An 18,905-nucleotide genomic window follows, 5' to 3' on the forward strand; every position below is an offset into this window, starting at 1 on the left:
AAGAACATGACTGGCTTGCACAGAGCCCTGCCCTCAACCCCATCGAACACCTTTGGGATGAATTGGAACACCGACTGCGAGCCAGGCTTAATCGCCCAATGCCCGACTTCACTATTGCTGTTGTGGCTGAATGGAAGCAAGTCCCTGCAGCAATGTTCCAACATCTAGTGGAAAGCCTTCCCAGAAGAATAGAGGCTGTTATAGCAGCAAAGGGGGGACCAATTCCATATTAATGCCAATGATTTTGAAATGAGATGTTCGATGAGCAGGTGTCCACATACGTTTGGTCATGTAGTGTATACATGTTACCCTGTAGATTCCGAAATAGACACCGGGTGGCGCTCTAAGCCAATTGTCTGACACTAGCCCCTCTTTGCCCTTGATGCAGTGCAAGACAAGATGTTTGCTAATCTGAGGAGTTACTGCAGTGTTTGTGAGCTGAGGCGGTATCCCTATGTCAGAGGATGGGCTGCAGCAAGTAGCCCAGTTTGCACGACAGCATTTTAGAACCCTGACCTCTCCACGGCTTTTGAGATCCAACTCGGTTAGAGGAGCATGGCACTTGCAATGCCAGGCTTGTTGGTTCAATTCCCGCCGGGGCCACCCATATATGTATATATATAATATATATATTTTTTAATGCATGCGCTACTGTGAGTCGCTTTGGATAAGTGTCTGCATAATGGCATATATTATTAATCCAACAGGTTATGCTAATGAATCCATAGTGGTTTTAGTAAAAAGTGACTTCACATCAATGTCAGGGTTGATGCGTTTGCAATTATGATTTTGGAATGTTTTGATTGGATATCTGGTTAATTGGGGAAATTAAACCGTAGACCAAACATCTGGGGAAATAAAGACTGTTGTTAAATATCTCAATCAGTGTCCTTCGTCTTTAGTTTTGCGGTGGTGCCTGAAGGATGTGTCGCTGAAGTTGGCATGTGTGTCCCTACCATCGTGGTTCAGAGTTTGGGAGTGGTCGCTCTCCCTCCGCAACGTCTTCTATGTACTGCTGTCCATCACCTCCAGAGGGCGCTCAATGCATTCTGAAAAATACAGGCACGTCTGTACCGAGAATCATCATCTCCCCAAACCTCAGCATGCTCCATTGTGCCCCACCCTTAATCCTGTGAGGGTTCTTCTGAAAATACCAAAACGCGTACCGATCCATGTTACTTACTCTTCATCTAAAATGTCATACACTTTCTCTCCGAGATGCTGATGGGTCTACATTCTGCCGCCTATAGTGTGATTTGAAGGGTTCTGTGTGGCGTCCATAACTCCGACACAGTCAAAGGTCATTTGTGTAATGATGGTTTGGGGCTGTTTGCAGTGACTGGGGCTGGAGTTGGAGAGCTGCCTGGAGGGGGGAGGTGTGACCTACGACATGCAGCCTGTGCCCCACTTCACCCCCACCCCTCACTAACTAACACCGCCACAGGCAGGAGTTGGAGGAGTCTTCAGGGTGGAGGGTTTGGGGCTTTGGGGAAGTGTTTCTCTCTGCCCCATTACACCCCATTTGTAGTCGTCTGCATGGAGGTCACCAGGTCAGCCCTTATCCACCGCACTGCAGTGATCCAGAGGTTGCTCTGTCGACTTTTGAATGAATGGTATAGCCGTTGCGTCTTGAAGAATAGGCCTGTAACTGTTTACCAAAAAAGTGCCAGGGTGACCTTTTAGTAGTTGTTTTACCTGTTTTATTACATAAACATTTTATAATGGTTTATTACATGATATCAAGTTGAGTATAAAGTAGTCTACAGTTTTTAGATAATCCTTTGAGACAGTAGCCTAACACAAACAGTGTGCTTGATAAGGAAAAATGGATTGATGAAACTGATGAAAACGTGTTTGTTTCAAAAGCCGTGTGTGTGTGCGTGTGTGTAGCCTAGCCTACTGTAGTTGTTTCCATGGTTTCTGGCTTTGATCAGGTGCTGTCCATAGATGAGGGCTTAGCTGAAGATCCTGGTTTCATCTCTCTCTCTCTCTCTGTGATTTCTGCTGCTTTGGTTGGTCTCTTTAGATTTCAAAGGTTTATTTTTATCTCCAAATGTGCATTAATTGTAGTTTGGTCTCAATCCGTGTTGAATTGTAAAAGTAGTAGGCTACATTGTGATGCAAAGCAGGAGAAAAACATGACTGCAGTTATCCTCAATCAGCAAGGTGCTAGAGATGCAGTAGCATTGTTATGGTCGGCCTAATAATGCATGATGATACTGCAGACTGAGTGGCATTAGCTGTCAGTCAAGATATTTATTGTGGTTGTTGTGGTTTGGTCTCTGTATTTGACTGGTTTGAAGGTTTGTTTTTATTTTGCAAGTTGAATCTGTTTTGGTGCCCTTTTTTTATGGTGTTTACTACAATATAGCACACGGAGGGGCGTGGCCACAGGGTTAATCAAGTTCAAACCATAAACAAACAAACTGCATGCCCCCCCCCCACCATGTGCCACAGTAAGCTCCCTCCCAACAGAGTCAGCTGGGTGGGGTTGACTCACTGGGGAGGGTAAGGGGTACAGTAGGGGGTGCAGGGGGAAATGCGTGCCAGCCCCATTTGGGAAGTTCTTCCCCCTTTTTTTTCTGCCTGTCCGATCGGGCCAGCATCAGCGAGCTCCGGCGGGTCTGGGCCTGGCTGACTGGGCTAATGCGATGTGGCGTGTCACCCGGAGAATCTAGGTCAAGTTTAAAGCTGTCTCTCTGCTCCCGCCACTGCAGCACTCTGACTGACGCTCCTCTATTTCTCCCCAAAATACACACCCACATGCACATCTTAGAACCACATATTATTGACACACATTATACATCCTTATCTAAATACGCTTTTAAATCATTTCTATCAAATATGCACTTATATACATTTTTACGCTTCAAAAACACACACACACAAACCCTCTCCCCATCCCCCCCCCCCTCGAAGCCCCAGGCGAGCGCTCAGCCTCTCCACGGCATTGGCCACGTGATCCGGCGGGCTGTCTGAGTCTGTCTGGAGGGAGGGGAGGAGGGAGGGCGTTGTTTTTCCCCGCTGGCTGGGCATCACTGCCGTAGTAAGACTGGGTCAGCACGTGGATCCGCATGCTGCTGCAGAGAGAGAGCAGCATAGTAGTAGTGGAATGTCAGCACTCTCCTCCATTACCCTGCAGCCCTGAGCTGTTTTTCTAGGACACCACTGCAGACCCGGAGCCTCCAGCCCAGGATTGTTTTGCTGGGTTTCCACGGTTGGGGTGGTATGGTGTGTGTGTGTGTGTGTGTGTGTGACTCTGGGAGAATCATCATGGGGTCACCACGTTCAATGGGCGTGGCACTAAATATTGGGATCTTCTTCAGTACTGATGCAGCGGAGGTCTCATCACTCATGTTTTTGTTATTCCTCCACTAGATCTTTATCACAGTCCACTCACATTTTTACCTTGAAATAATCAAAACAATTTAGAATGTTTTGCGTGCAGGAATATTGTCGGTATGAGTGTTTTGTGAATGATTCGTAAATTGACACTTTTTTTATTTCACAACATGAAAATTACAAGTCACAATTTGCTTAGTGAAATTTTTCAGTTATTTCTGTGAGCGGGATGGTGGTGGAAAAAATTCCTTCACTGCCTGTTCACCAGATCCCTTCGCTCCCCTCCCTAATCCTCTATTTTTGTGGCATTACCTCATCTGTATTAATATATTCATGTGCGTTCATGTTCAGGTCTTACTACTGTACCATCTCCTCTCCCAGAGCTTGTGTCTGATTGGCTACCCACTTGTTTTCAATGGTACCAGCTTTTTGGGATTCCATGGATACAGCGCATGGTTGGGCAGAGCGGCTCAGCCAATAGGAGAGTGTCGTTGAGCTGGCGGTTGTGAAGCAGTGCCCCATGGCCCTAGACGAGCCCCCCTTCCTCTCTGCGAGCACGCGATCGCCCAGTGGGGGGGTCCAAAACAAAAACAACCCCGCCCTGTCCTCTGTCCACGGGGTCGGGGCTCCCGCTAACACATCAGAACCTCCACTACCATGGGAGGGGCACACAACCACCCCCCTCCTGTCTCTTCTCTTGCATTCCTCTACTCCAAACACTTCCAATGCTCCACTCCTCTTCACGCACCCATTATTTAAAGCAATTGATCATTACCACCAACCATTTACCATTTATCACTGGCACATTATAATTTCAACTGTGTGTGTGTGTGCTTGTGCTTTTTGGTTACCATTAATAGGTTTAGCTTTTCATTTGGTTTGACTGCGAACCTGGGGTCTGTAATTCAACGTTCATTTCTGCTGGCGTGGAGAGAAAAAAAACTGAAAAACTGCCCTCATTTCAACTCCAACTTTTTCCGTGAACTGGAGGATCCTCTCTTGCACTTTGAAATGTGGAGCCGAAGCCACCGCAAATCCCCAGTCCTTAAAATGACCTCATTGCAGACTGAGCGAGGGAGCTGTGGGCCTTTGGTGCTGGCAGTGTTTGCCCTGGCAGTGTTGCCCGTGTTTAGCTCGCTGAGCCTGATGGTGGCACCACGACCACGCCTCCTCCTGCTCAGCTCAGTCACTCTGCCTCTCTGAAAGGGGGCAGTAGAGGACTAAGGGAAAGGCATAGGTAGCCAGGGCAAGCTCACTCACACTGCATGTAGGCTAGAGTAAGCCTATTCATTCAAAAGCAAGTTGAGGTGACTGCACCCCTCCCCTCCATCTGAGGATAACCAGCATGGGTGATTCCTCCCTTCTCTTCCTCTCATCGGCCTGTCCGCTATGTGGCTACCACAGGTACCAGGTAGTAGGAAGGCAGCCAGTGAGTTTCCAGTGAGGGGCCAGTGTGTAGCAACACCACTCAGGTCTTGTTAGTGGAGAGTGTTAGGACGGGGCCGGGCATGGCAGGAGGCAGGTGGTGCGGTGGGTCACATGGAAACAGGGTCAGCAGGGAGAGGGGAGAGATTATTTATGATAGTGGCAGGGAGTACTAGTGTAGACACGGGTAGAGTCAATGGGTCCTGGATGCCTCCTTCAAATTATTTAAACCAACGTCTGGAAAAGGGCTTTAAAAGGAACATTGTATTTATTCATCATTACTAATTCAACCACAAGAAGGGAATATTTTGTTTATTGTTACTAGCCTGTAGCTTTAACTTGCCTCTAGACATCACTTTGTCACTTAGCTTGCTTTCTGCACTCACTCATTCACAATCCCTCGTTTGCAATGACTTTCGACTTGCAACTGAGTCTCACTCTGAGTTTGTTTTAACCTGCCACCGGTAATCAGACTATTCACCCTGTCACCAAGGTTACGTCTCTCAGCCATCTTCAGCCTGTCACAAAGGTGTCACCTGGCTGTCACCGGTCTACCTCACTCTGTCACAACCTAGCCAGCAGCAGCACTTGAATGTCCAAGACAAAATGAGCCCTCCCTCTACCCCTGATCCAATGCAATTTCCTAGGAGTCTTGACCTTTTGTCTCTCGGCACAGTACAAACCGACCAGGTCTCTGTGCTTTCTATGTAGAAAGCACCTTGCACTCCGGCAAGGTGTTGTCTTGACAGGATGTCACTCCTGATTGCATAACACACAGCTCCAGACGGGGAGACATTATGACCTACATCCCGCTGGCTGCCTGGCGTTTGGCTGCCTGGTGTTTGGCTGGCTGTCTCTGCCTACGGCGGAAGAGGAGGCGGAAGAGGAGGTACAGGTGCAACACTGCCTGTAGCATAGCCAAGTCATGTAGACTGTAGGAGCGATCATAGACCAGAGGCATAATGCTGTACGACCACTCATAGGCCTGTATTCACAAAGCGTCTTAGAGTAAGAGTGCTGACCTAGGATCAGTTTTGCCTTTTGAATAATATAGTGAATAAGCTACTACTTAGCTACCAGCCTGATCCCAGATCAGCCCTGCTACTCTGAGACGCTTTGTGAATACGGGCAACAGACTACAGTCATAGTAGGAGCACTCGTAAACTACAGTCAAAATACTGTAGCAGCAATCAGACTTCGACAGAGTGACTGCCCCAGGTTGTCTGATTCTGCAGAACTGTACATGTTTGTGCTCCCTATTTTCCATATTTATACTGTTTCCTCAACATGGCTTTCTAGGGAATGACTCAGTGCTTTGACCGACAGTTTAAATTGTACCTCAGGATTGGAAAGTGTTGTACAGTAGCGCATACAATGTGTAGTCCTGTACCATTCACTGTCCTCGGTATGAGTCATGGGCTAGAAATGAACTTTGACGACACGCTTTGGAATAAGCTCAAACGAATGTGTTCAGCCCTGTCAGTATTAAGAACATTTGTGTGTGTGTGTGTGTCTCTCTCTCTGCCTGCCTGTCTGTGTGCACATACACAACACGGGAGCCTCTCACCCACAGTGCCGACAGCAGGGGTTCCTTCTCCCACTGTTCCAACTAGATAAGAACTGTACAGCAGTGGTTTCCCTCGGCTCGGTTTGGGGTTGGTTTCACTGTGTTTTCCAGGTACTGGGTGAATCTGTGGCCTTCGTATTGACAGCAGAGAGAGGCTGGGGAAGGATAGGGGGCTTAGTTCTCACACTACTCCTTCTGAGGTGAGATTATCTCCCCTCCCCACACGCCCCTCTGCCCTCCTTTTCCAGGAATCGACTGCCTCGCTTCTGGGAAATCTGACTGGTTGGAAACAACTAGAGATTACAATTCAGTGTTTTTGAAGCAGTGCTTTTTTTTTAGTTGTTGGAATGTGTTCGTCTGTTTCCGTTTTCTTGCCAACCCTGTGTGGAATTGTTATACCAAATTGCCATTTTTTGGCTAATGGTAACATAGAGCTGGCAAGATCGCTGAAACAGACTCAGGCTAGGAAAATGTTCACCATGGGGGTTCATGTAGGATTCACAAACAGTGCAAAGTCCTGAATGTCTCACTTTTGTAGTGGGAATCAGATCATGATAAGACATCTAGGCCATTTTCCTATTGTAGAGATGGTCGGGATTTAAACTCTGAACCCTGTTAGGTTAACATCTGAATTTGTGCATGTACAGGGTGTGTGGCCCTCCCTCCCTAAGGAACATAGAAGCTAATTTAACAGACTAGTTTGCATATAACGGCTGTTAGCAATCGCTAGATGTAAATGCTTATCAGGAGGGAATTGAGGGAAGCGGAGACGTCACACTCGGTTGGACTTCTTCTCCAAGGCAGAGCGATTCCCCTATTTCAGATACTATTTTAGGAGGGGGGGGGGGGGCTTTTTGGGGACATCTGGTGGGCCAAGGCTCGGCACAGGAAAACCACACAGGATCTCGGAGGGGCCCATCTGGGGTTCAGGGGCCACTGGAGCAGAGAGGAGGAACAGGAGGGGGCACCAGGATTGTGTGCCCCCCTCAATACCACCACACTTAGCTACCAACACAATGAAGTTGAATCTTATGGTTGTGTTTTCTCTATTTGTCTCCGCAGGCATCGTAACATGGGGAACCTGCTAAAAGTTCTGACTTGCACAGATCTGGAACAAGAGCCCAATTTTTTCCTCGATTTTGAAAGTGAGTTTCATTACCATCTCGCTCTTCACACTTGAGCTTCCAATCGTACCTGTTTTAGCTGTGGCCCTTCTTACCCCCTCATCTGTCTCTGTTCTGCCCAGAGGCTACAGAACCTCATCTATTTCCCATTTGCATCACCAGCTATTCTCTTAGCTATGGTGTGGCCACTGGGGGGGTGTCTGGATTGGAATAACAATCAGAATAGAGATGTAGGTCTGCAGACTAGTGCATCTTCACCTCTATTTGTAGACTCCCACCCAGATGTAGAAAAACCCACTTGACTGCCTTCCTGTGTCCACTAGATGCTCAGCCCACGGATGCAGAACGAGAGGTGTGGGAGCAGGTGGACCTGGTGCTGAAGGACGCTCGGGGAGTCCTGGACGAACTGCAAGCGTACAAGGGAGCGGGTCAGGAGATTAGAGAGGTACAGGACTTTGGGAGAAGGGCCCGTTTCCTCAAAATATCTCAGATTAGCAGAGTGCTGATCTAGGATCAGCCCCCCCTCCTTGTCCAAGTAATCTTATTCATTATGTTCTAAAAACAGAACCTAGATCAGCACTCCTACTCTTTATGAATACGGGCCCACGTCAGGAGATCAAAGATACAAGATCCAAAATAACTCTTAAACATTCATTATAAACTGGGTGGTTTCAGCCCTGAATCCTGATTGGCTGAAAGCCCTGGTATATCATATACCATGGGTATGACACAACATGTATTTTTCCTGCTCTAATTACATTGGTAGCCAGTTTATAATAGCAATAAGGCACCTCAGGGTTTGTGGTATATGGCCGATATACCATGGCTAAGGGCTGTATCCAGGTACTCCGCGTTGCGTCGTGCATAAGAACAGCCCTAATCCATGGTATAATGGCCATATACCACACCCCCTCGGCCCTTATTGCTTAATTATAGACCAGTGGCTTGATCAGGCTCCAGAAGGTGATTAAACTCTTCAGACTTGATAAAACATCTCGTCTTTTCTATCTGCCAGGCGATCCAGAACCCCAGCGACGAGACGTTACAGGAGGCGGCATGGGCGGCCGTGGTCCACCTGGTGGGGAAACTCAAGAAGTTCTACCAGTTCTCCCAGAGATTAGGTATGTCCGAGGCCTAATTTTAGGATCAGTTTAGCCTTTTTAAGACCACAGTGAATAAAGATGACATGGACAGCTGGGGACCTGATCCTTGATCCAGCGCTCCTACTCTGAGACCAGTGATACGGCCCCTGTCCTGTGCTTCAGGTTACATATGTAGCCCTACAATACCACACCCACACCTGACTGAGACTCGTAATGTGCGTCCTTCAGATCTTTGGTACGCAATGTCCTAATTGCAAAAAGGTCAGATTAACGCCTGTGCCAGAGGTTGACTAGCTTCCAGCTTCTCTAGAGGTTGCATGTAAGAGACACACCCCTCTCGTGACCTTCGCCGTCTGCGTGCTCGACCACATCGGCGATATCGACTGCCGAACTGCAGGAAATGAACACGCATTGCTCCACGCACACACAAACAAATATGCAGCGCAAACCCCCATAGCTTTGCATTCATTAACATGATGCTTGCTTGCGCTGCACTCCGACTAGACCTGATACTCCCCTCCTCCCAGAGGTGAAGACTCCTCATTATCATGGAGAGAGAGAGAGCGAAGAGGGGGGGGGGGATGCTAGCCTAGTGCTGCCTGCCTGTGACCCCGCCCCCCTCCTTTTGCCGACCTTAACCCCTTTATCTATTGGAGGCCGGCTGAGACTGCAGTCTCTGGGGTCACGTTAGCTTTCAAGGTCTACATTATCAAAATGCAGACCCTCCCCCCCAAAAAATCTGTTTTTAATAGATTTCACCTGCTTTCTAATCAAACAAACCGACATTTAAATACATGGCTCTACTCAAGTGTTCTAGAATGAAGGAAAATACACGTCAGTTCAAGAGGGTGCTATGTGAAAACAACGGGTTTCTTTACCCTATGTTATTATAACCAAATACAAGAATCATTCATCTGAATGGTTTTATAGACAAATATGCTTGACAGTGTTGATGAAATACGAAGGCCATACTGTAGATGTATTGGAAAAATGACACGTTCACGACACGCTTCTGATTGAATTAATTCTGAGTAAGATTTATTTTATTTTATTATTTAATGTTCTCCATTGTAACCAAAATGAACAAATAATCTAACTCTGGTTCGAACTTTGGCAAACAAACTAGTCTGAAATTGGCCGCAGAAACATTCTCTACATGAAATGAGACCACTTAGCCTATCTTACCACCACATCTCCCTCCCTCTGTTGCTCTCTATGGTAAAAATGGTGCATGCCCTAGAAAAGTACAAATGTCGGGACACCTGACTTTAAAAAAATGGTAATTGTCGTTAGGCAGTGATCTCCGAGAGAAACTATGCAGTAGCGTTTCTTCATCAGAATTCAGTTCGCGAGCTGAGCGGGCACTGTGAAAACTTCAGCAAATCTTGAATGAGAGTTCCCACCACACACACACCCTCCCCGCAGGCAGGCAGAGAGTGTGGTTTGGAGGATGAATGAGACATTTTGGATAATCGCAGCGAGTCTATTTAATATAGCAAGTTGGAACTTGAAATTTAATGAATTGGTCAAATATACCTGCATTTTCAGAATGCAGCAAAAATAGAAAAATGTGAAAGATTCTGGTGTGTGTTATGTAATGAAGTAGGTCATCTCTCCGCTCCACTGCTCTGACTCTGGGGGCCACCTTCTCCGCCGACTGACTCCCCTACAGACAGACAGAGAGGATGACTGCTGGCTGAGAGATGACTTTATCAGACGTCTCTGTGTTATTACTCAATTATCTGGGGGCGTATTTCCCAACATGACATTACCTTTGAAACAACCTTCCACAATATCATAACTGTCACTCATCATTCCTGCCTAATCATTTTTAGTAGCGCATCACATTTATTCCTCATTTTAAATGTGATGCTTCCACCAATGGACGTCTTCAGGACAGGAGCCCGTTGACCGCAGGGTTGGAGTAAATACCCGCCGCTCTCTGATCCTCCCACCCATTTCCTCTCCCAAAGCGAACCGAGCTCCGCTACAGCGCCCGCCTAGTCTATGTGCCCGCATTCCGCTCGCCTGCTCTGCCGTGACCTAATGGGATCAGACGTCCTTCCCCTCCTCCCCCTCCAGCAGTGCTAGTGCCTCGATTCCGATACTAGGCCTAAACCCATCTCAACTTCTGTTTTGACTGGGGTGGGGAGTGCAATCACCAAGGCCATTTTTAAAATCAGCCCCCTCCTCCTGGCTGCTGCAGCAGAAGCAATACACTGGCCGCAGCAGATGGGGATCATCACAGAATAGCCAACGTGCTCAATTTACTGGACTGCTCTGACTGCACTGCCAGCTTGCATTCCGCCCCTGAAAAACCCTCCCTCTGCGGATCACTGTCTCTGTGTTAAGTGAGCATCGTGGCCAAAGGTCTCCATTTGTTTTCGTCCTGGGTTATGGCGGTGTGCATATCTGTGTCTACCTTGTGCTGTACTGAAAGTGGTGAGAAAGGAGTTGAGAGTAAATATATGCTCAGCGTAATGGTTGTGTGCGTCTATGCGGAAGTTAGCGTTATTGTGCAACCAGATTAGTGTGTGTGTGGTTTGGTTTGGTTTTTCAGGGTTATGTCATTATTGTAATTTACTTAAATGTAAATCTAGTCATCTTAGTGAGTCTAGACTGAGTTCTTCTTCAGTCTCTGACTGCAACCACATTTTCCCTCATGGACGGTTTTGTCATTGTTTATTCATGGTGAACATCTTAGTGCTTCCGTTGGCTATCTTGAGACATGGAAAATGCAGGCAAATCATTTGTGTATCGATTGCGCTGGGTCGTTGGGTTTGCCTGGATACGAGTGGAGATTTAAATAAACTTGTATTTGTTACATGCTTCCTAAACAACAGGTGTGGACTCACAGTGAAATGCTTAGTTATGGGCCCTTCCCACCAGTACAGAGAGAAAGATAGTAGATACACAATGAGTAATGATAACTTGGCTACCAGTACGGAGTCTATGTGCAGGGGTACGAGGTCATTGAGGTAGATATGGACATATAGTTAGGAATAAAGTGACTGGGCAACAGGATGAATAATAAACACCAGCAGCAGCGTATGTGATGAGTCAAAAAAGGTTTGTGTCAACAGGGTCAATGCAGATAGTCAATGCCGCTTGCTTCATTGTACAGCTTGTATGTTACTACAGAACTGTGTGGTTGTGGTTTACCCAAATAAAGCCACGTGATGTCTTTTTGTTTACCTACTGTCTGAACAATGGCGGTAAGCCTGGATGAAGAGCGCACACCCCCCCCCCTCTCTCTCATTACAATGAGATAATTAGGCTCATGTCTCATCTCTATCGGATTAGGAGATCTTCCCATCCCCCACCCTCACCCCTAGAGACAGCTCTTCCATAGACACCTCTCCCCTCCTCAACCCCACATTGTGCCCAGGGCCCTATGCCAATCACCGCTCAATCGCATGTCCCTGTTTTGTGCAGCTACCCCCCCCAATTGTATTTGGCACACATTTGTGTCATGTACATGCCGATTGCGATTGTTATGTTTATTAGGCAGATATTTACCTTTCATCATTCAATCCACCATTGTACATTTTCTCCCTCTCTCCTCATCTGACACCCTCTCCTTACAGGGACAGAAAGTTTTAGTTGGCATACATTTTGATATCATGATGTTCTTCATGATTGTTATGTTTATTAGGCAGGTATTTAAACTAATCGTACACGACACACAACCGTCTCTAACCCCCTCTCCACGTCCGTGCGCTACAGAGGCGGCGCTGCACAGCCTGCTGGGACCCCTGACCAGTGAGACTTACGACGACCCCACTCAGCACCTGGAGCGTGAGCAGGCACTGGCCAAGCAGTTCGCCGAGATCCTGCACTTCACACTGCGCTTCGACGAGCTCAAAGTACGTCCCATCACATCCCTGGGCCTCCATTTTTACTCAATTTTGCCCAGTCCCCAGCATTCTCATTTAATTAATTGCTTGTTGTTGACCTAAGGTATAGCTGTTGTTGACCTAAGCTATAGCTGTTGTTGACCTAAGCTATAGCTGTTGTTGACCTAAGCTATAGCTGTTGTTGACCTAAGATATAGCTGTTGTTGGTTGTACATGGTTCACCTATTCCTTTTTGGTAGCAAGCTAGCTAGCGCTGTCATTAGCATAACACAGTGTTAATACCCTGTTAATTAGGCGTTAGTGCTGTACATGATTAAGCCTCAGCCCCTGAACATATAATAAGTATTTAATTGGTACGTTAGGATCGTTTCCTGGGAGTGCTGTAATTCTATAGTCTTCTACACTGCTGGAATGAATGAATGAACAGTGATGTTGTGGATAGGGATGACTAATAGGATAGTGTAGTTGGCTGGGGCTCTTTGGTAGCATCCCAAATGGCACCCTATGCAGTGCACTACTTTTGACTAGGGTCCATAGGGCTCTGGTCAAAAGTAGTGCACTACTGTATGTAGGGAATGGGGTTCCATTTGGGAAGCACCCCTTATTTGGGCACCAGTCTTCAACACATAGAAACATGGTTTATAGTTGATCCCGGGGGGGGGGGAAACCCACAGATTGCTTGTTTGTCTGAGTCGCAGACGATACTACAATACAACTCGCAAGGCCTCTTTAGGCACCCTGTTTCCACACACACTCCTCAAACCAGCACCCTGACACCCCCAGGCAGTCCGCCGAGACGCCCCAATTAGCCAGCCCCCCTGCCCAGTCTCCCCATACCCTGCATAGGGTCTAAAAGCGTGAAGGTAGGGGGGTGCAAGGTGCCATGCCAGGCACCATTCATCAATCTTTCACTCCCCTTACCCCGACCACAGGCATTGACCTAGTTCGAACACTCACCCACCCGCCTACCCGCCTGCCTCCTTTTTTCCCTTCTTTTTTTAAAGCCACTCATTGGTGAAATGGGGCTGTCTGGCCCTGGCACTAGCCACTAGCACTGACCGTCTAGCTGTAGCTAAGTGGACATAGACTTGGTACCAGTCCATTATGGTGGAATTACCGTACTGCTCGTGCCGGCCAGGCGTTAAGACACTGCAGGGCTAATAATGTGCTGCTAGGGGTAATTAGGGAGGCGTCTTCCTGCATTGGATGAGCAGGAGGTTGATGTGCCGGACAGGGCCCACTGATTGACCAGTGGCTTATTGGAGGTCAGCTATGCTCAAGGCAAGGTTTAATGATCCTCTTTGTGGAAGGAAGGCAGCAGGGCAGAAGGAGGCAAACTTTTTGGCTCGAGAGCCACCTCGGGATTTCTAAATTCAACGGAGGGATGCACAGGTTTTTGGGGGCCGAATTTGTTTGTCAAAATCTATTTGAGGGCCAGAAAAAGGGCACTTTTCAAGAAAATACGTACCCTACTTTCTCAAATAAAAAATGGAATCAAATCTGCTAAAGTTATTTGTCACGCTTCTTAAACAACAGGTGTAGACTAACAGTGAAATGCTGACTTACGGGTCCTTTTCCAACAATGCAGAGATGAGAAAAAATATGACATTAAAATAGAAATAGTGACACAAGGAATAAGTACACAGTGAATAACTAACGAGTAGTAAGAACATGGCTATATATCTAGTTTTATCTACTGTATACTCTATTTAGTTTTAGATGTTCAAGAGTGGCATGGAGTGTTTTGTTGTTTTTTTGTTGTTTTTTACTCATAAAAAATAAGCCCCCCCCATCCCCATTTTTACTTCATTTGTACATGTTTTTTTTACTCAAACCTCCCACAGGCTGAAATCTGAGCCGTAGTTTGCCCACCCCTGCTTTAACCTGTACTGTCTATCCAGCCTCTCGTCCTCAGTGTTGTTGATGCTTCTGTCACGATGCCAAACACACTGAGCCACTGCTAAAGGGAGCTAACGAGGACTTCATTCATTGACAAGTGAAAATAAATGCATTCTACTTTAAAGGAATTGGTGAGGAAGTATCCAGCGGTATAAAATCCGCTTCAGTAAATACATGGACGATTTTAAACCTATCAATGTCCTTTTCGTTCCGTCTCCGCCCCCAGCTATGTATCTGCCTCGTTTGCTAAAACATCCTGTCATGACGACAGTGCATTTGATCAGGAGAGCCGAATGTCTGCTGCCGCAGGCCGTGTGTTCTACCTTCGGACACACAGGCAGGCGCGCGCGCGCACACACACACGCACACACACACATGCGCCAAGCCCTGTTTGTAAATGTTCACGTTAATCCTTGTGTTGCAGATGACTAACCCTGCCATCCAGAATGACTTCAGCTATTACAGGAGAACGTTGAGCCGCATGCGGATCAACAATACACCGGTGAGCTGACGTCTATAAACTATGGGGCTGATGGGCTCCAGTTTGGTGGTCTACAGACCCTCTGGGATACGCTGGTGTTAAGGGACCCCCCGCCCCCCAGACAGACCCTGTGCCCTACTCCTCTTCCCTTCCTCTTCATCAAGCTCAGCAGGAGGCCAAGTGTTCGTCCTGCTCTACAGGGGGCCATTAACATTACAGGCTATATAGGGGCATTAAGAGCTGTATGAGAACTATTTCATCATTAGCTCTCGCACTTAGTCTGTCATAAATACATTTAAAGGCAGTACAAGTTAAGTGTGTTATCTCTAATACCCCCCCCCCCACCACCACCAGTAATTTTATGGGAAAAGGGACATGTATTGGAGAACCTCCGGGCTCAGTATCATGTTTCCTGATATTTGAAACGATTTGGAATGCAGTATTGTTCAGATGAGAATATACTTGCGATTTAGTATGACAGGTGTCCAAAGGACAATCCAGACTCCTTTCTCCACCCAGCCGTGCTTCAAAAGACTGACGGTATACCTTTTTCAGTGACACCAGAGAAAAGTCTGAATTTTTCAATAGCTCTTTTAGTGTCTAAAATGAACAGAATTCACTCTTGTTCTCGAGACGCACGTCTGTGTCTGGCCTGCAGCAGCTTTATTCCCTGTACGACAAATGCCATTACGCAAATGGCCCCCGGACGGTCCGACTGTTAAGACCTGTCACTGCTAGAGCCCGTCTCCGATGGCACCATTTTCCCTTGATGGGGCACTACCCATAGGGCTTTGACCCAAAGTAGTGCACTATGTAGGGAATATGATGCTATTTGGGACGCAGCCCCACCTCTAGCTAGCCACTGAAAATTCCCTCCAGCTCAGCAGTACAAAGGAGCATTACTTTGCACTCAGCATTCAGGCACTGACTACTGGAATCACTGAGACATTTTATACAAAGACACGAGACGTATCTGTTCTGGCGGAAAATACATTTGTTCTTATTCAAACGTGATCATTTTTTTATGTGACACGTCTTGACGTTCTGGGGGATTATTCATTCCGCATTAGAAAATAAAGGCAGTCATTAAGGCAGGAAAAGCATCTCCTTGCCATTACTGAACATTTTTCTCGACCAGCAACTTCTGGCTCAATAATGTCCACGGTAAACGGTAACTTTTTGTTTTGTTTTTTCAGGCAGAGGGGGAGAATGAAGTCAACAACGAGATGGCCAACCGGATATCTCTGTTCTACGCCGACGCCACGCCTATGTTGAAGACATTAAGCGACAGCACGACAAAGTTTGTCTCAGAGGTGACGGGCTTCACAGCTTCCTTACCTGGCAACCTTGACATTTGACACTTTTCTCATTAGTAATCAAAGTGACCAATACAACAATGCCGTTTACAGAAGAAAAAAACATCCCCTCTTTCTGTTTGCTCAGAATAAGAACTTACCCATCGAGAACACGACAGACTGCCTAAGCACAATGGCGAGCGTGTGCAAAGTCATGTTGGAAACGCCGTAAGTGATCCCTGTCCTCACTAAATCAAGATCATGTCATAAACTGCAGATGATCTGGGCCCATATTCTTAAAGCGTCTCAGAGTAGGAGTGCTGATCTGGGATCAGTTTAGCCTTTTAGATCATAAGGAATATAGTTATATGGGCAGGGCGGACCTGATCTATGTCAGCAATCTGTGTCTGTGTTTCCAGGGAGTACCGAAGCCGCTTCACCAGTGAGGAGACGGTCTCATTCTGCCTGCGCGTCATGGTGGGCGTCATCATCCTGTACGACTACGTGCATCCTGTCGGAGCCTTCTCCAAGTCCTCCAAAATCGATGTGAGTGCAGGGAGGAGCTATGTTCCTGCATGCTCCCAGTCCCAGAGGATTGGACACCCGTGCGCACACACAAACACTGATTCATCTTACATGGTGTTTTCTGCTTCCTAGATGAAAGGGTGCATCAAGGTCCTCCGAGATCAACCGCCCAACAGCGTAGAAGGCCTTTTAAACGCTCTCAGGTAAGGCCCAGCAATTCTGTAGCATCGACAACTCTTTTCGTCAACAGAAGACGTTTGACTGAATATCATTGCAACCTTTTTCCTCTCACACTTTAACAGACGGACGCATGCTTTCTGTGAAATAAAATACAGCCATATTTGTCCACTTTTCCTTCATTATTATTTAGTCGGGATTCAAATCGATATGTGTTTTGAGTTAAATGTCGCATCCCACAGTTTTTTAGATTTATAGAAGATCAGAGAGGATTACGTTTCTTTGAGCCCTGGCCCCCTACTCTTTTTCTCAAATCTAAGTGGCTGACATGGCCATTTCCGTGGCAACCGCACTCACATCTGCATATCACACCATCAGGGCCTTCGGGCATACTCAGTCACTCTCCTCCAGTCGTGTGAGGTCACTCCAAGGCCTCCAGCCCTCTTTTCTCTCTCTCGCTCTCTTTCTGTTTGTATGGGATTGCACCTCCGTCTATGAGGGCTGAACGCCAGACTAGGAAATCAAATATCAGAGCTAATAACTGTCGACAAGGCTTTCTCACACTCTTGACACCCTTTCCGGCAGAGCAGTCGTGTTACGTTCACAGATCCCCGAACTGATCCCTCTGTCTCTTCATCCGTCTTGTCTGGTCTGTCGATTCATCTGTCCCTTGCAGGTACACAACCAAGCATTTGAATGATGAATCGACCAACAAGACCATCAAGAGCATGCTGCAGCAGCAGTAGGACTGAAACTCTGGTACAACCACTCGCCTCACACCCGGTTCAGGAGACATCGACTCTCTCTCTCTCTCTCTCTCTCTCTCACCAACGACGTCGGTGCACAGAATGTTTTATTTTCTTCTTGTTTTCTTTTCTTTTAAATGGAGTAAGAGCTGCATCTCCACCCCCTTTTTATAACGCAAAATGCTACTGCCATTATGTATGTCTTTTCTGTGCCAAAAAGATGTTGCTGAGATTTAAATGTTTTCCATAAAGGCCATACAACAAGATGGCAGCTATGGAAGCATTGTGGGTTCAGTTTTTTTTTTTTTTATATAGTTTTTGTTTCCCTGTGTAAGGGATGGGAGTGCTTTGACTTGAAAATTTTAAAAAGAGATATATAGAGAAATATATTATTTTTGTTTGATTTATTATTTAATATGACATCTTCTGCATGACGAAATTACGTCTTTTTCTTCTATTTAAAAAAAAAAAAAACAACGTATGGTTCAAGTTTAATTTGTCCGCTTAATTGTATGTTTTAATGTTTTGTTCTCTGAATGGTACTCGGTGGAATTGAGATTATTGAAAAGATAGTACTGTTAATGTTATCTTTTTTTTTAATAGGTTTTGATTTGTTGTATGTCATTTTTCATAGTTGTATTTTTTATTTTAACATTTCAAACTGTGATGTGTGCAAATCAATTTAAAATTGGGAGTCTGTACTGTTGTTAACAGTACGTTGCCGCTGGAAAAAATAAACAGAGAACTTGTTTTCTACAAATGACTCTCTCTACTTGCCTCTGCAACTCTTCTAGAAAACACCATGTAGTTAAACTTAGGTAGAGTGAGAACTTTTCAACAACCAATTTCTAGTTTAGATTGGCAATTAAATCCATTACAGGAGGTTTGACTCACCAAACAGACTTGCTAAAAAGAAACGAATAACATTCATTTGTGAGTCAGTATGGAGTTTCCATTTTAATGGAACTGCAATGAACAACTAAGACAGCAGATGAGTGAGTCACGCTATATCTGCCTTCACCAGTTAAGTATTATCTACACGCTACACATGGGAGGCAGGGCCAGGAGGGATCATCTAAGGCAGGGTTTCCCCTTGGTCCTACAACCCACCCCTGGGTGCACCTTTAATACACAGCTCATTCAAATAACAAACTCATCAAGCTTTGACTCTTTTTGAATCAGCTATGTAGTGCTAGGGCAACAAACAAAACATTCCCCCCCGGCACGGCGGGCAACTCCATTCCTCAGTGGCTGCAGTGTTTTACTGGATGCCATTCTCTAAATGATTTAGACCAGGGTTTTAAGAGAAAGAATTCTGATTTTGGATCAGTTTTGCCTTTTCGATCACAATGAATAAGAAAACA

General features: G+C 46.3%; 1 protein-coding gene across 4 annotated transcripts in view; it reads left to right on the plus strand.

The window, feature by feature from the left end:
• fam49bb (family with sequence similarity 49 member Bb) overlaps nucleotides 1–18,301 on the plus strand; it is a 38,681-nt gene extending 20,380 nt beyond the window's left edge. For all 4 annotated transcript variants that reach the window (XM_029661414.2, XM_029661416.2, XM_029661417.2 and 1 more), the window contains 10 exons: nucleotides 7,397–7,479; nucleotides 7,782–7,903; nucleotides 8,474–8,579; nucleotides 12,288–12,427; nucleotides 14,742–14,819; nucleotides 15,995–16,111; nucleotides 16,242–16,321; nucleotides 16,513–16,639; nucleotides 16,751–16,821; nucleotides 17,472–18,301. In XM_029661414.2, the coding sequence (XP_029517274.1) occupies nucleotides 7,407–7,479; nucleotides 7,782–7,903; nucleotides 8,474–8,579; nucleotides 12,288–12,427; nucleotides 14,742–14,819; nucleotides 15,995–16,111; nucleotides 16,242–16,321; nucleotides 16,513–16,639; nucleotides 16,751–16,821; nucleotides 17,472–17,541 (984 nt within the window). In that variant the 5' untranslated portion in view covers nucleotides 7,397–7,406 and the 3' untranslated portion in view covers nucleotides 17,542–18,301. The remainder of the gene's footprint in view (nucleotides 1–7,396; nucleotides 7,480–7,781; nucleotides 7,904–8,473; nucleotides 8,580–12,287; nucleotides 12,428–14,741; nucleotides 14,820–15,994; nucleotides 16,112–16,241; nucleotides 16,322–16,512; nucleotides 16,640–16,750; nucleotides 16,822–17,471) is intronic.
• Nucleotides 18,302–18,905: the final 604 nt, after the last annotated feature.

The sequence above is a fragment of the Oncorhynchus nerka genome, linkage group LG6 (assembly GCF_034236695.1).
Source record: "Oncorhynchus nerka isolate Pitt River linkage group LG6, Oner_Uvic_2.0, whole genome shotgun sequence".
In the NCBI taxonomy this organism is placed as follows: Eukaryota; Metazoa; Chordata; class Actinopteri; order Salmoniformes; family Salmonidae; genus Oncorhynchus; species Oncorhynchus nerka.